Source organism: Gymnoscopelus braueri (assembly GCF_963280865.1).
Source record: "Gymnoscopelus braueri genome assembly, chromosome: 10".
Classification (NCBI taxonomy): Eukaryota; Metazoa; Chordata; class Actinopteri; order Myctophiformes; family Myctophidae; genus Gymnoscopelus; species Gymnoscopelus braueri.
In genome coordinates this window covers 26,837,786-26,855,442 of record NC_137611.1, presented here as the reverse complement: position 1 = coordinate 26,855,442, position 17,657 = coordinate 26,837,786, and the positions used below count along the sequence as shown (strand labels likewise).

At 46.2% G+C, this 17,657-nt stretch overlaps 2 protein-coding genes across 3 annotated transcripts in view; one reads left to right on the top strand and one right to left on the bottom strand.

The window, feature by feature from the left end:
- The window catches only part of ripk1l (receptor (TNFRSF)-interacting serine-threonine kinase 1, like), a 733,201-nt gene that overhangs the window by 618,249 nt on the left and 97,295 nt on the right, over positions 1–17,657 (bottom strand). The gene's annotated exons all lie outside the window — the stretch shown is intronic.
- phlpp1 (PH domain and leucine rich repeat protein phosphatase 1) overlaps positions 2,678–17,657 on the top strand; it is a 63,035-nt gene continuing 48,055 nt past the window's right edge. Inside the window, exon 1 of the mRNA XM_080441030.1 lies at positions 2,678–4,647. Within this exon, the coding sequence (XP_080297156.1) occupies positions 2,982–4,647 (1,666 nt within the window). The 5' untranslated portion in view covers positions 2,678–2,981. The remainder of the gene's footprint in view (positions 4,648–17,657) is intronic.

Here is a 17,657-nt window from a genome sequence, read left to right as displayed (position 1 = left end):
CGTTCACCTTCCCCAACAAGCAAGTTGGCGACTTGCTGAAACTGGAGGTGTGGGACAAGGACTTGAACTTCGATGACCTTCTGGGAACCTGCACCACAAGTGTAAAGTCTGGCACTCACAATATGAATTGTAGTGTGCGCAAGGGAACTATGTTTTACACATACAAATATGTGTAAAAGACGTAATAAAGATGTAAAGAAGTTATGGTACCCATGCGTATACTGGTATGTACTGTAACAATAAAGAATCTAGCATCTTGAATTGTTTTTGGAATGCCTCTTATGTTTTTATTACTACTTGTTACTATTATTATTACTTTTATTACAATGCAAAGATTCCATTATTCCTTAGGTGAGCACCTATTCATAGTATTGTCATGACCTTTTTTCACCTACTGTTGGCCAAACTTATCATTAAATGATCATCACCTGCTATTTGATACCTGTTGTTTTCCACTAAGATGTCTGCAATTGAATACTATGAATATAAAAATATAGCTTAAGGAGAACAGTAAGAAGCACAATTGTGTCTTACATGTGATGAATGGGATGTTGGAACTGTTAAAGAGGACAACTTGTCATACCATTTGTTGCCCTCACACACACTCTGCAGCAACAACAACCAGCCCCTATCCGGTCCCCTCCACAATAAACGTCCAGCTACTATGTCACAATAAACTATACAACATAATCAGACAAATACAAAAATCCACAAATAGTTCCTCCAAATACTCGTCATCAATCTTCTCATTAGAAGCCCCTCCCTTACTGTTCTCCATGGCCTTTCGATCAGATGCTCCCACATCTGAGAGAGAAAGATGGAGAGAGACAAACAGGAGTTAATCATAAACCACTGACATATTACATCAGAGAACAGAAAGTTGTGTCTTGTCTTGAGTGTCTAAATTCCTCTGTCATAGAACCATTTCCTATGTTCCATTACAGCTGATGAAGGTGTGTGTGTGTGTGTGTGTGTGTGTGTGTGTGTGTGTGTGTGTGTGTGTGTGTGTGTGTGTGTGTGTGTGTGTGTGTGTGTGTGTGTGTGTGTGTGTGTGTGTGTGTGTGTGTTTCACACAAAAGATTTGGCGCTGATACAGTAGGTCCAACGGTTTGCAAGATCAGCTCTGGACACGCGCGTGCGCACGCACGCACGCACGCACGCACGCACGCACACACACACACACACACACACACACACACACACACACACACACACACACACACACACACACACACACACACACACACACACACTACGAATTGCAGCCACCTGTAAGTGGTCTTTTAGAGAGGTTTTGAAGGAGAGTAAGGACTGTTGGTATTCCACATTTTGGTGGTTAAACTTTATATGCTCCAGTCAAACAAATGGCAAGAAAACTAGAAAAGTGTCAATCTGCCAGGCGCTATTTTGTGAAAATGTTATATGAGATCTACCGGCTGCCAGTATGTTAGGCTCATGGAACTCCACTAGATGGCGTAAAATACAACATAATAAAGGCACAGTGTCCACCGGTCAGCATGGCCTTGTGAAATGGCGTCCTGATGAGATGGTGCTGAGTTATTTGCCTCGTCACCACTAGTCAAAAAAATGACCATAATCTCTTTCAGTTCAATTTCAAAATAGCCCTACACTTGAGACTGTACCATATTTTAAGTGAGGAGTATTTTACATTTAAATTTATATTCTGTGCACATTGACATTGGCCATCCATCAAAATCTCTGAAAGTTGTAGGTGTTCATAATAATAATCAACAGCTAAGAGGGATTCCTGTAATAAAACATATGCGAGTACACCTGTCATCACCCATTTGGCATTTAAGTTAAGATGGTTTCGTTTCTTTGCAACTTTTTCATTGTATATTTCATCAAGTGCGCGCAAAGGCCAACATACGCCTACGCATGGCCTTCCAAAGGAGTGGGCTAGTTAGAACAGATAAGGGGATGTGCTCAATGTGGCTGTACGCTACATTTTATAGCTTCTCTGTTTACGCCTCCATAGAAACACCGCCTCTGTCCATCGACACACCCTCTCTGGGAAATGTAGTTCTCCCACCTGGGTGTTTTTGAGAAAGTCCATTGTAACACATGGCTTTTTAAAATACATGGCCCATAATGCTTTGCGGTGTTGTTAGCAGGGTTGCCATGTCCGCTTATTATAAGCGACTTTGGGCTTGTTTTTCTGTAAAGTTGCTTGTAAATATTGGTGGTTGCGTTTTTTTGGGCTTGTTTCTAAAGTGTTTAAATCAGTGGTTCTCAAACATTTTCATGTCAAAGACCCCCACATTAATATGTATTTGGCCACGGACCCCCCATCTAAAATATTTTGTGCCAGGGGGACCCCTGCACCAGATTTGTGTTGTTAAAATGTTTAAAAAATATATATAATTTTCACAAAAAAAACACTTAATTTTTTGAAGCAGATCTACAAGCTCACAACGCGTCGCATCGTGAAACGTTGTGAGCTTGTAGAGTGTTCAAGCTGGGTTTAAAGTGCTCGTGTGGTCTGTATAGTCGCTTTTGGGCTTGTTTTTACAGACCTGGTTGCTTGTTTCTCTCGCAGAGTCTGGCAACACTGGTTGTTAGCGCCCCCATCTTGTCTCGCCCTCATGAATATATATCAGCCAGTATTTGCGTAAGAGGTCGGCCGACGTTCATTTCATATTCCACCATAGTGTTTTGGTCTAAATGAGACGTTACAGTCTCGTCTCCGCCCTGGTCTGTCGTCCCAACGCGTCCAGCCTCTTCTCTTCTCGGCGCATTTTCATCGCTTAAAAATGTTTGGTGGAACAGTGTCAGACACCCTGCCAGGAAGGAGAAGGCACGGCGTGAATGACTAGTGGGAGAAGTAGACTCCACCGCCCAGTCAGTCGGCGGACATTTACTAGTGTTGTGATCCACGTTCTGGCTCTTAAATGTAAGCGGTTGGATGTTTGGCCAAGTGCGCACCGTGATCTAGTGTCGGCTACTTTTCATTTGCACAGATGGAAAGTGCGCAGGCTCTCGCTGGGGAGGACGTCGCGTCGGATAGAACCGCGACCCTTAAGTTGAAGAAACCCAGCGGACTGTCGCTGCCGCCGGCCCAGGGGACTCCGGGGGATGATGATGGCGGTGGACGTCTGGCGGGTTCCCGTTTGGAGATGAAGAACGGGAATAACCTCTCGCACGCCGCCTCCACGGCGGGGTCTACCGCCGCTTTGAACAAAAGTATCGGCGCCGCGTCTAATGGCCGGAGCCTAACCAGCAACTCCAACTCTCTCCTGTTGAGACGAAGGCGGCTGAAGAGGAATCTCTCCGCCGCAGCTGCAACAACCACTGCCACCACCACCTCAGCTGTCACCGCCAAGATGAACTCGGCCCTCTCGTCCGCGTCTCTGCACACTCGGAGTCTGGACAGGAAGACCCTGTTGAGGCAGCGGCAGAACATGCAGCTCCAGCCTTCGGACAGAGAGTGGATGCGCGCCGATCTCCACCGGGGCTCCATCCACGTCCACGACAGACTCACTCCCTCGTATCCTCGGCCGGTCCTCTGCACGATGGACACCACGGCCGGCGAGATGGCGCTACGTCTGAGCAAACTCTGCAGCAAGTCGGGGTCTGCTTTGCGCACATTTTGCAAAGACAGCCCCGCCATGACTGACCAAAATGGCAACTGTAATGTAAATTATAAATATAGTGATAATCAATGCAAAGTGAATGGAGACGGGAGTATAAAATGCAACCATTTGAGTTCTTTGGAATCCACAGAATTCAGGACTGGCCTATCCAGCCAGCCAGGTGACAGATTGAGACTGCTGCTCATGGACAATGCAGATGACAGGCAAAAGCAACAGGACATCGATGGAAAACTTTTTACCCCAGACTCTGAGTCGCAGGACAACATGACTTGTTCAACATCAGATTTAAATTCAAATTCTAACATTGACACCCCCAATGATGATGATTCGGAGCAGAGGAATGGCATGGACAGTTATGGGTTAAATTCTGGCTCGGATGTGGAAAGCAGTGCATTTGACGACCTCAGCTCTGGGGCCCGGCTCAGCGAACACAGGGACTCCCTCAGCGATGACATGATCCTGGGCACGGATGCTTCCATCCTGAGCCCCACGTTTGACAGTGCCACAGACGGCCATGACACGTACGGCAGCTCCTCTGACGAATTGGAGCTCGATTGCCCCACGTCAGGCACAAATATTGACCCCATTCCCCAACATCTCTCCAATGGCATCGACGCCATCTCAGCCGGCTACAAGCATTGCGACACAGGACATTTAAACAACGTGACAAATGATACGGGGCAGGTGAACAGACTGAAGCCTCACAGTCTGGGCAGCCTGCCACCCAGCAGCAGTGCGAGCTCATTGTCAAGAGCCTGTTCAACAGGTAATACACCTGACATCCAAGACCATGACGGCTGTGAAGGCACTTTAAAATCAGGGTCGACACCTGACCACAATGGAGATGCGTGTGACTCCAGCCCCACACTTTATGTTCAGCTACACGGTGAAGGTGTCAGGAGGCTAGGGCAAGATGAGAGGCCTCTCCAGATCCAGAATGACTTTCTCTTTAAGCTGGGATTTAAGGACCCATGGCGAGTTCAAGAAGAAGGCATGAACACCGAGATTGGCTCCCTGATACGTTTTTATGCAGGTAAAAAGAAAAGCTGAAAAAAAGCACATGTTGCAATCACCTATTCAGTTGTTACGATAAGGCTTGATTTATAGTTATTTGGCATATCTACAAGAAAATGGCAAATCTACAAGCTCCCAATGCGTCACATGAGCCTGCAACACATTCTGAGCTTGTAGATCTGCTATTTTCTGTGCACGACACCGGCGCTCAACTGTGTACTCAGGCTTAACGGTGTCTTGTTCCAGGTCACCCTAGGACCTGATAAGGCTTTCACTTTCACAAATCACATACATTGCTTATTTTGGACCATGAACCTTTTTTATGATTTTGATGCATCTGTAACAGTTAGCCTACTTAGGCTATATCAGAGAATGAGGCCAGTGCATTCATGCAGGTGCATGTGCTACCAATGTACTAAAGGCACTGTAAACAAATACTTTACATTTCAGTTCAGACAGTGAGAGTAATGTCCCAATGGACTAGCCTACTCTTCTCTTTTCTCACGAGGCCTGAATAGACGAGGTTCACATCTTCCTCTTCCTGTTTGCTCTGAACGTTGTCAAGTAAGGCATTAAAGCATAAGATAGGCCGTGGCACAATAAATGTGAAGAAAGTATCTATTTATTCCAAAGCCTGCTGTACAAAGGCAGAGTATCATGTTCAAGTTTTAAGTATGTGTGCTGGCACGAGGGGGTTAGAACAAGGTTATGGCTAACGCTTGGCCAGACCTACGCTGCCTCGGGGACATCCTTTAGATTCTCAATGCTTTTTTCCCCTTTGCGGCCTTGACCATTTTTGGTGGACCGAAACAGCACGCTCTGCTCCCATGGACACGCATGACATCGCCACAAAGCCATCGCCACAACTTATGGCGCTCAGACATGGGCCCTGTTCCGGCTATTGCCCCATTATCATCCTAATGAAAAGGCTGAATGCCTGTGTGGGCGGATGGAGAGAGAGGGGTGGAGGTGGGCGGTTGAGGGGGAGGGATGACTGGGGGGGGATGCGGGGTGGGGGTGTGTCACCATAAACCCCAGCTCTGTGGACTTTGTGAATTCTGGTCATTGAGATGCGGCACAGAGCCTGTCCTCTTGGCACCCAGCACAGCGACTGTCACACTAGCGAACGGCCTGCCAAGCCCGGTTAGCATGCCCCTCCAGAGCTCAGGAAGCTCTTTTCATTTGCCACGCCGCTGCCTCCACCACTGCTGCTTTCGCTGCCACTGCTGAGCGAAGAGATCATGGCGTTACTTCATGGGAGGGAGGGGGGAGTTGACGGTAGAGGTGATTAGCAAAAAACCCTGTCTGTGTCGGCAGGACGGACTCCTGGGGAATGAGGGTATTTTAAATGTGAAGGTGAGCAGTTAATCTTTGGAGTGCCTGCAGTACAGACAGACGCAGTGACGCCGTCCGTCTGCCTGTCTGTCCCCTAGCTTCCTGGCCAGAGGAGCATGTCAAAAGCAGAGGTCACTCGTTCTGAAGCGGAGAGTTGTCCCATTTCACCTTCACTGTCATCACGTGCGCTCCGTGACCTATTGTGCTGTCGAAAGACTTGTTCTTTGGTCGGTGGCTCGGGAGAACTGCTGGAATGAATTAATTTAGATGGCCTCAGATGAGGGAGAGTATGTATGTACTGCATAGAATGACCGTGTATACAGTTTGTGGGACTTGAATGACCGTGAATGCCTGTGTATATTCTGCATGTAAGTTTTGAACAGAAAGCTCAACAGGGCCGCATCCCGTGCACGCTTTCGCAGTCAGCTGAGTAGTGGCAGGCAACGGGCAGCTCAGATGCTCCTCCGAGGCTGGACATCACTCCACGTCCCATGTGAGAGAGCTTAGCGTGGTCACCTGAGCCCTCTCCCCCTCCACCCCTCCAGTCCCAGGCCGTTGAAGTCATAATTCTGTTTCACATTTTTAGTTGGCGGCAACACGGATGACTTTACAAACACAAATGGACACACACAGGCATTGCATTGTTAGGTTAGAAACCTAAGCATTGATTTATCCATTTGCATCTCTGAGAGCATGCAAATGGAACGGGGTCCCTCTAGTTCCATTTGCACGGGGGTCCCTCTGGTTCCATTTGCACGCTCTCACAGTTAATAAAAAGAACACGCCTGCACACTGCCGAACTGCACGGTACAGGAGTAACGATTTATTCAAAGAAGCAACGTTTCGGTCACTGATGACCTTCCTCAGGCATCAAAGTTAAATCACGCTCTGAGTTAAATTAACGGTCTTGCTTTTACAGTGTGGAAAGTAAAAACAGTGCTGGATGGATGCCCTCGTGTCCCACCCCGCCCCCTCACAGCATGTGAGGAATGTACGCTGGCTCCTCCAGAATGTCAGGCATGTCTTTTTGGGGAGGAAGTGGAAGGAGGCGGGGTTTAGGGGCAGGAGGATATCTTTTTGTTTTGGGGGTGGGGTGGGGGAATTCCACGCTACCATGCATGTCGCTGACTTTAAACGCTAGTCCGTACAGTGAAGACAGAGGAGTGTACCGTCCTCAGCTGACTTGCTGGCGGCCTCGCAGGCACAGCTGTCACTACTGTAGGTCTCTTGTCACACTGAAGGTCTTTGTGTGTGTGTAGGCGCGTGCACGCAGAGAGGGCTCTGGTACAGGAAGTTCAGTATGTAATCTCTCATTTATGGTGGTTCAATAGCTCAATATTCCCCATTGTGCAGTTTCTCTTCTAGATATAGCCTAATGTTAAAGTCATCATAAATTCTTAAAGGTTACTTGTAAATTTAATGTGTCTTTGCTTAAATGTTAAATGTTTCTATAATAAGATTATGTAACGTAATGTAGTTTGTGTAGGCTAATATAATGTAGACTGAGTGTCTATAACAAGCAAGACGAAGCATGCACCCTCTCAGCACCTTTTGTACTGGGATCAAGGGGAATGGAGGGGCAGTGGCTGCTCAGCTGCAGAATTTGTTGTGACGAATGCTGCCAAATGCTTTGGAAAGTGCAAGAGGCCAGTTTGATTTTCCAGAGGTCAGGTCAAGCTCTGAGCGCACACACTCCTCAGCGGCCAGATGAGAGGACTCGGTCGGGATTTGTGCACACACACACACGCACACGCACACGCACATGCACACTCACACAGAGTACATACAGCAGGTTGCCCAGATCAAAAGGCTGCTGTGCTCTTTTACAGGCTCACAAGCTTGTCGGGGTACCACATAGGAAACCCTTATAATGCTTAGCCAGCAAAAAAAAACATGATACTCCAGTCTACTGGAAAAGTTGAGCACAAAGAAATTAAGAGTAATAATTTAAAAACACAACTTGAAAGTGTGGCCCCCCCCCAACGCAAGTCGTGGGTTGCGGCTGTCAGGACCTGAGGAATCTGCTGGGATAAACAGCGTTAGAGGCCCTGCAACATGCATTTCAAATTAGCGTTCATGATGTATGGTGTCTTGTTGTTAGGAAATAGCCTCTTCCACTAATTTTGTGTTTTGAATGAAATTCAATATGGCAGAAAATCTAGTTAGACGGATGAGCGTGGCCTATATGGGGAGTTGTGTCATGATTTTTATTTTGATTCTACAAATCTACAACCTACGGTTTAAGAGTTACAGACCATAATGTTAAGTGGGCTGTTTTATAAAATGTATTATTTTTCCTTGCATAGCCATTGACTGAATATTTCTACCACCTATAAGGGAAGCCTCATTGTGGCAACTAGTGAAGCGAACCCGTTGCTCAGATGGAAGAGATTTTATACATTCACTACTACATATATGCAAGAGAAAAGACCAGCATATTGAACCCTAGCTCCCTCTGGCACTGGCCTTTAGGCTGAAGACCTATATTTTGCCTTACCAAACGCTAAATAATTAACTTTCATTAGCCTTCTCCTTAGCTTTGCAAACGCTCGCATTCAGGCCTTTCACTATATCTGCTGCTTTTTGCAAGCTCTTTACCCGCACACTATTAAAGTTTAGACGGATTATTTTTTCTGAAGGCTGTTTCTTGTAAAACTAAATTGGTGTTTAGTTTTGGACGGCTTTATGACGGAAATTAATGACCACTGGCATACACTGACCTGAAAATGACTGCGGTAGTACTCTTTTCAATTCCACTCATTTTTAATAGACACGGTTTCTGTCAGAAACAAAGTCATAAATTCGACATGGTGTGCCCAGGCAATTATGTCCTCACGTGTTGTATGCATCGTGTGCGAATTAAGGTGCGCTCGGTGTGACAGGTGCTGGTGCATCATGGGAACAGTTATTCATGCAGAACTGATGAAAACATATGCGACTAAATGCTCAAACTTGTGCATCGCTCATGATGACACAAAGTATGCTCATAGTGCCCGTTTGGAACTTGCAGTTTACCCATTTCTCATCTGTCCGTCTGTCGCTACTTTTCCTGAAAAATTGTCAACGTTGGCAAGAACGGTGGTACGCGTAATTAGGTCGAAGACAGGAAGTTGTTTCACCCCACTTTCCATTTATCATTTATTCGTATTTGTGTGTTTGTAGAGGGCTACATCCATCTGACATTCCTGAAAAGTTAGTTTGCAGCCAATGCTAGCACAGTGGCCATGAGTCCAGCATTATAATGTGTTTATATATAGATATACTGTATATGTAATATATATATTTTAAGATTCTTGTTATTTTAGATGGAAGAGTGTAGAGGGGGAGACATACAAGACGGCAATTTGATTCAAACTGTTATGGGGTCTGCGTGACTCACCAGCCACCAGCACCCCGTATCTCTCCGCCCTTCTGCCAGCTCACTGAAGATGCTCTGTGGCTGGTGTGACATGATGACTTACAAAGACTCTACAGGGTTTAAAGGCTTCATGAAACCCCCAGCTCCACGGCAGCCATTAAGTAGACCAGTGATTCTTTCTCAACCTTTTTCATTCATGGAGCCCCAGTTTTATGTATGCATTAAGTGTAATATTGGCATTACACTGTATTTTCTCTATATCTTTGAAGGCAAACGGAGAGAAGAATTTGGCACCTTTTTTAATGCATGGTAACCGCCGAGTCGCTCGTTGTCTTGGTAACGATACAAGGAGCCCTCTGTGAATAATAAATTCTTAGTTATATGGAGCCTTTTTGTCAATTCAAAAGTCTATCGTTGTACTCGCCCACGCCATTTCAAAACCAAAAGACTGGAGTATTGATTTCAGACGTAACTGCGTTAGCCAAGACCTCCCCGTCTTGAGAGATTTGCGTGAAGTGAGACACTATGCTGCTGCCTCATCATCACTCCTCACTTACGTCCTCGCCAAGCAGCTAATTGTCCTCCTAAAAGGCCCAATGGCTGAGTCATTATGTAATCAGATTTCACACGTTCCAGAGCTCCAATCCAGTGTGCGTGCGTGCGTGCGTGCATGCGCGCATGTGTGCGTGTCTGTGTTTGCAGAATAAGGGGAGAATTTTTTTAATAAAGTGTGACAGTTAAAGAAGGCATCCATGTTCTTTGAGACTTTGCAACAAAACAACAAAAGCTCTTCAACACGAGAGGTGCGGAAAAAGCCAGAGTGTGGGGGCGTAGAGGTGGTCTTGTTTTGACTGTGGTCATGTAGTGTGATACTGAGGTGGATGCAGATTTTGGAAACTTTGGTGTGTGAGTGTGTGCAGTGCACAGTGAAAACCTCAGTGTTAACTTTAACTCTTGACAGTGTTGGGGTGGGGGTCTTGGTGTGTGTACTGTACCTCCTTAAACGCTTAAGTCCTAATTTATACTTCGTTATATGGTGGCATCGCATGGTGAAAATAGCCGATCTACAAGCTCACAATGCGATGGCGCACTGTGAGCTTGTGAATCTGCTACTTTTTCTTTTTTGTAGTTTGAAGAGTTTAGAATTATTGCTGTATTTTTTTCAAACCCTCACCTATATTGATGTGGTTTGACACTTCCTTCACCCTGACTACCCTGCCTGCATGCCTCTCAGACAACTTGCACAACGTGTGTTCGAGGAGGGTGGGCTTTGGGAGGATGCCGGCATCTTTGTAGTGGAAGCCATGACTCTGCATTCTCTCCAGTATAGTAGGTCCCCCCCCCCCCTCTTGGCTTGACACGTCTCTCTGCCTCCATCCTCTTCTCATGTCTTGTAACAAGATAACAAAGATAAGACACGTCCACCCCCCCCTCACACCTTCTGACAGCTTCCATTTATCTTCCCCTATCTCTTTATTTCTCTGTAGCCGCCTTCTTATTTTCCCTTCATCTCTATCTATGAATTACTGCTTATACACACAGACGGTACACACACACACACACACACACACACACACACACACACACACACACACACCACAAGACATATAGTGTATATCGGTGTATATAATCTGTAAACTACAGTGTAACAACAGCTACTCCCTTGCTATTGCTATCCGCTGCACCTCTTCCAACAGCAGCTCCACAGTATTGGCTTCAGCTCACCTCCCATCATTCTCTCTTGCTCTCTTGTGAGCTCTCTCTGGTGTGAGATGTGAGGAAAAAGGGAAGGCTGTCTGTATGCTTTTGTGTGTGCGTGTGCGTGTGCGTGTGCACGCCTGGCATTACAGTCAAGCTCGCTTCAGGCGCGATTGGAAAGCGGTTAGGACAGAGACGTGCAATTGAAGTCAACGGTGCTTTGCGCCGGCAACCAGCTGAATGCAGGCCAGTGGTTGTTCTCTGACCTTTTCTGGATCAGGGCCCACTTGACAATCTCAAAAGCGTTGGCGGCCGGGCCCACCCATCTGACCACTTAACTATATCTATAATGTTTAGGCTTTTCTGCCTTTATTTGATAGTACATTGGAGATTGACAGGAAACGGAGAAAGAGTCAGAGCCATGGCCCCATAGGTTGGGATTTCGCTGATCTAGGCTAAAGAATGTCATGCTGATATGTCATTCCTGTCTGCCTGCCGGCTCGTCCAGGAAGAGGGGGGGGAGGGTGTTGGGTTAGTGTGGTTGTGGGTTGGGTATATTATGTCCAATGGCATGCCTTCTCAGCTGTCTGTCAAACTGCCCTTTAAGGAATTCGCTCTGGAGACGCCGCTGAGGGTTGGAGCGTGTGATGCTTTATGACAGACGTCTTCAACAGGGGGTCCTCAGAGTTACTACAGGTGGGCCGCCCGCCACATCTTTGTGTGATAGGAACTTTTTTATTTATTTTCTTACATTAACCACTTGAGCCCTAGCATCCCTATCCTGAGGGGGGAACATTAGCCAAAAATAGCTGATCTACAAGCCCACAACGCCTCGCGCTGCGGGCTTGTAGATCAGTTATTTATGGCAGAGAGAGGAAAAAGAGCAGAAAAAGTTTTCTAAGTATTGGGGGTTTAACCGGTTAACTGTCTGAAAATACACATTAACATGAATCCAGTACAACACTACACAACAAGTCTATGAAACTATTATATGAAATCTATGAAAAAGTAAATAAATAGATACAAAAAATATACAATATATATTGGGGGGGGGGGTCCCTGCTTCATCTCTCTCTCTCAGCTAGGGGGTCCTTGGCCTGAAAAACGTTGAAGACCCCTGCTTTATGAGCATAGCAGTGAAGGTGTCTGTATGTCTCCATAAGGAGGGCCCTGAGCTGAGCCCCAACCGCTGCCTTCGGCCACATGCAGGGAGGGAGGGAGGCAAGGGGGCGGATTAGAAGTAGGCCAGCGGGGGCTCACTCTCCCCTGCTTTGATCACCAGTGACACAGCCTAATGCCAGACAACATCTGCAACTCTCAGCATTAAAAGCGGCCCCGAACTCTGATTATGGAACATGCTGCCTGCTTTCTGCCTGCCTGCTCCAGAACAAGAACTGCATCGAGTCCCAAACGCAACATCCTTAAAGTGATTTGCTGTGCCCCGGCCTGTGTTCCCTGTGAGGCCACTGCAGTGCACATTTAACTTTTAAGAATTTGGATGATATGTCTTGCTTTTTTACAGTGTCATCTGCTTACCATTATGGAGATGCAAGTGTTTTGCCAAAAAATACCTCTCAAAAGTGTAGGAACGTGACACACTACCTGATACATTCACCTTTGAGTCGTCAAGACAAAGCTATAGATCAGTTTGTTTGGGTGGAGCTGCACTTGTTTTTATGGACTCTGCTCTAATACAGATTGGCAATAGTTCAAAGTTCAGCTTCTTCAAAGAATAGGCTTATATAACACAGCCAGGGCTTCTGCTTCCTTGCTGGCCGCTGTCTCTATACTGTTAGAAAGTCTTTGAAAACGACTGAGTCTGACTGTGCACGGGGAGAAGCCCATTACAATCTTCTTTCACAATGCCAACATGGCTACTTGTGGATCATAAAGTGACAATGTTGTTCTGCTAGGAGCAGTGGTTATGAATCCAGTTTATTTTGCATGTTGTCATCAGAGTGATTTTACAATGGCGCCCTGATGCTGCGTTCACACACTAGCGGTGACAAAAGCTACCAAGCTGTGGCCAGCTACATTACTGCTGAGTCGCTGTCAGAGCGTGGCTGAAGCCACACTGTGATGAAAAGGGTAGGGTTAAATAGCACAGAGAACTGGTTAATGGCAAGAATTAGTGTTTTATTCTCGTTCCGGAACGGAGCAGGAATTGTGGGGGAGAGAGAGAAGAGGAGTGGAAGTGGTGAAACAAAAACATATGATTGATTGATGCTTCACTGCGTCATTGTAGCACTGAAAAAAGTTGAAGCCACGTCAACTTTCTTTGTAGCGTGTCATAGCGCCAAGAGTCGGCCGTCATTTTGTAGCTTCATGTCGCTGGCTTCCACTGAAAATGACGTGTAGCCTGTTGCTTTGTCGCTGCTGTGTGAATGCAGCATCAGAGTATGAGGTCAAAAACTGTAGGATCCATGGATCTTACAGTTTTTCAACTCAGGATGCATTCTGGGAAATGTAGCGTACCTCCGTAAAGCAGCGTGGAATTGCATTGTACAAATAATATTCTTTGCAAGCTCTCGTGGGCCTCGTAAAATGTGGCGCCGGGCCCGATTTGGCCTGGCGGGCCTTGAGTTTGACACATGTGATCTATAGGGTCCATCCTTCCCCATGTGAAGCCAAACTCGACTATTAACTGTTAATTGATTTCAGCTGTGCTACTTTGACAATTATACAGGCCATGAGAGAAAAGAGGAGCTGTCACCTGCTGAACTGAGAAGCTCGCTCTCTCTCATTTCCCATCACTCATTTGTTGGCCTGTGTTTTTGCTGTGTCGTTACTTGTATTTCATGCCAGTTACTTCTCTTAACTTACAGCACTTGCTACCCTCCCAGTCGCTCTGGTTAAACTTCCCCTATTTTCTCTCTCTCTCTCTCTCTCTCTCTCTCTCTCTCTCTCTCTCTCTCTCTCTCTCTCTCTCTCTCTCTCTCTCTCTCTCTCTTCTGTCTGTTCTCTAACCCTCCCCCACCCCCCCCCCAGTGGCACCGTGTTCACATGGCCCTCGCATGTGACACGGAGACGAGCCAAAAACACCCCGGATGCCTGCTCCGGCCCTCCATGTTCCAGGACCTCGTTAAATTTTAAACAAAACAAAAGGGAAGGAAAGGAAAGGGGGCGAAAACCGAGAAGAAAGAGAGAAAGCGAAGCACGTGAGGCCAGGGGAATGTGCTAGCAACATCACATTCTCATTCATTCAGTCCTCCGCTCCCCGTGCATCACCGAGGGAGCGCGGCCCTTTAACTCTCGCTTTGCCCCTCCTCTCTCTCTCTCTCTCGCTCGCTCGCCCTCACTCGCTCGCTCTCATGCAAAGCTGTCCTCTTTTCCCTTTCTTCCTCTCTCTCACTCTCTCCTCTGGACTGTGCAGGAAGTTAAATGAGCTTTTACCACAGAGCCTGGGTCTTGTTACTTCCAGGCCTGTCTAAATGTTGTCCTTTGACCAAATGAAAGAGCGACTAACCCCTTTGGCTGTTACCTCAGTGGGCAACTTCCTCCTTCATTCCCTGCCGGCTGGAGTTGGCCACTGACCACAGCTCTCAAATCAAATCATTCTCCCCGCCGCCACAGCCCCGTCCATCATGGCCGTGGAAGAATAACTGGACGCTTATCTGTGATTATGGCCGTGTGCACTTTTTCTTTTTATTGCTCATGCTTGTAACTCCCGTGACAGCTCTGAAACACTGTCTCCTTTGTACGCTTTCATGTACGGCTCCTCTCAAGGGAACAACTTGATGACCGCAACTTCCCCCCTGACTTATTGTTTGATCTCGGTAAACCAAAGTACAGTACAAAGTACATTCTTAGTGGTTCGACCTGAAATTTGTGCACGGTCCCACTGTTGATTTGGTAGGATTTACATGCAGCTATGCAAGTACTAAGAACACCCGATATTGGAGCCCGACTGATGACAGATTTTTGGGTCCGATCCCGATTCTGGAGAGTCCTAGACAGACGGGTACAATGGGAACAACGGCTATTGCATAACCAGAGCGGGGCATGCATTCCCATTCCCAACTTGCATCGTTCCCCCGAGTAGTTTCATAACTCATGTAGCTCAATACAAAAAAAACCTAACCAGGATTAGGAGCATGTGTTTTATTTTGTTGTTCGCATGGCTTCGTCTAGACAAGGGAGCTCACTGGATAATACTGCTTCTAGAGTCTCTTAATTATTATCTTTAGTCTAATTTTAGAAAGCTGTCATTTCTTACTGTTTTCAAAGACAAAGAAAAATCATTTCAATTCATAGGCAATCCAAAAATAGCCCTCATGGCTTGGATGTGAATCTATAAGTATGGATTAAGTGATACCCTGTGGTGTGTGTGCATCCCTGCTAGCCCCTGTGTCTGTATCTTATCTCTGTCCATATGATTCTTCTCTGTCCTGCTAAGACTTCACGATTGCAGCAGTCGAACCCTTATCAGTACGCTATCGTCTTAGCCTTTGGCCGTGAGTCATCTGTCCCTGCTACTGCTGGCCTGCTGTTTGGCCCTCTGTCGTTGATTAACCACTTAAACACTATAAAGAATTCTGTTCTTGGTCCCCTCTTTTTTTCTCCCTCTACACCAAATCAAGTTGAAAATTGCTGATCTATACAACCTCCTGAGCTTGTAGATCAGCTATTTTCGCCGAATGTTTGCCGAGAATAATGTATGGAAGGGGGAGGGTGGCGGGAAGAAAATGGAAAATGGCAGCGATGACAGGGAAATGGAATTTAGAGTTGGTCCTCGTCATATTGTGTAGAAAGGCGGTGAGTGTGGCAGTCGGGTAAGAGGCTGAGGGAGGGAAACCGGCGAAGCTCTGAATACGAATTGTCCCAACTCCATTTTCTGTCACCGGCAGGCATTATTAATGCAACGGTGCAAATGAACAGGGAAACCCAGGGTGACAAACAGGCGGGAGTCACTGCAAGGTAATTAATCATTCACTGGTGTGCACGCACACGCACGCACACAAACACACACGCACACACACACACACACAGAGATACAAACAAACACTTGCACAGATATTTACTGACACCCACACACTCACAGATACGTAACGGTACACAGATGCACACTCGTCAATGATGCCTTACCAATTAGCGGTTTTGTCTCTCCTCTTTTAGCCTGGTTATGAGAGGAGGAGGAGGTGTAGTCAAGCCTGCTCCCATATCATCCCTCACTCTTCATCCCTCCATCTCACATTTCAACCTCCCATGGTGGCGCGCTGTCCAGGGGGGCTCATAGGCCTGTGGAGTCAACCTCTGTGTCTGGGGGGGGGGGGAGTATTGTACTACAGTTGCAATACAATAACTCCATCTCTCTCTTTCTCTGTCTTGTGACCTATCTGACACCCCCCCCCCCCATACCGTACCCCCCCTCCCCCCTCAAGCGATATGAAGCCATACCGCTTGAGTTGCCATACTTTATATAGGCTCTATAGAGTGCTAGAGAGACAAGAGGGCTGCTGCACGCAGACCGTTAATGACTGCTGAGTGACAGAATGTGCATGCTAGACGCAGTGACACAGGGGCACTGCCGAAAGAGATACCGGTATGCTGTGTATAGCCTACAATGCAACAAGATGTCTTCACCGTGTATATTTGACTGAGAAACTGTGTGCATTTATATGACTATAGGACTGTTTATTTATAGTCCCTGTCACTGTCAACCGCTACTCTGACTGCATGTGGAGGAACATGCTATCCCTCTCGGTTCTATAAGTACCTCAACCAACCTGTAGGGGTCTCACCATTACAGAGACGGAGAACCCCCCAGTCTCTCATGTTTCTCTCTGGCTAGGTTTGTTATAACCAGTGGTGTAAAGTAACTAAGTACATTTACTCAAGTACTGTACTTAAGTACAATTTTGAGGTAGTTTTACTTTACTGGAGTATTTCCGATGTTTAATACTTTTACTTCCACTCCACTCCACTTAGTTACTAGTTACTTTGCAGATATAAATTACTATATTATAAAACATACATTAACCACTTTTTATATATACAGTAGGCTATTTGAAAATAGCCGATCTACAAGCTCACAATGCGTCGCGTTGCGACGCATTGTGAGCTTGTAGATCTGCTATTTTCAAACATTTTAGTACTTTTACTTTTTTGGTACTTTAAGTATATTTTGATGCCAATACTTTTGTACTTTTACTCAAGTAACATTTTGAATACGGGCCTTTTACTTGCAACAGAGTATTTCTACATTGCAGTATTGATACTTTTACTTAAGTAAAGACTTGAGTACTTTTTCCACCACTGGTTATAAACACACACACACACACACACACACACACACACACACACACACACACACACACACCAAAGGGCTTGCCTTGATCCTAGAAATATAATGGCTAACTGTGCTATATGAAGTACACCACTCATCCTTTCCATTTCTTAATTGCTCCTCCTTATGCCGCTTTGTGTCCATAGCTGATATTCCCCGGTGCAAGCATGCAGACGCTAATGAGTCCATAAGGACTGTTGTATAGATGAGATGTTTGCTGTAGGATTGTATAGGGTATTCTGAGAGGCTAATAATACAAATAATACGTAACAACAGTGGCCTCTTCATTACCGCTGTTCTACGTAGGTGTTGAGATGCCTGTTGAATGTGTGTGTGTGTGTGTGTGTGTGTG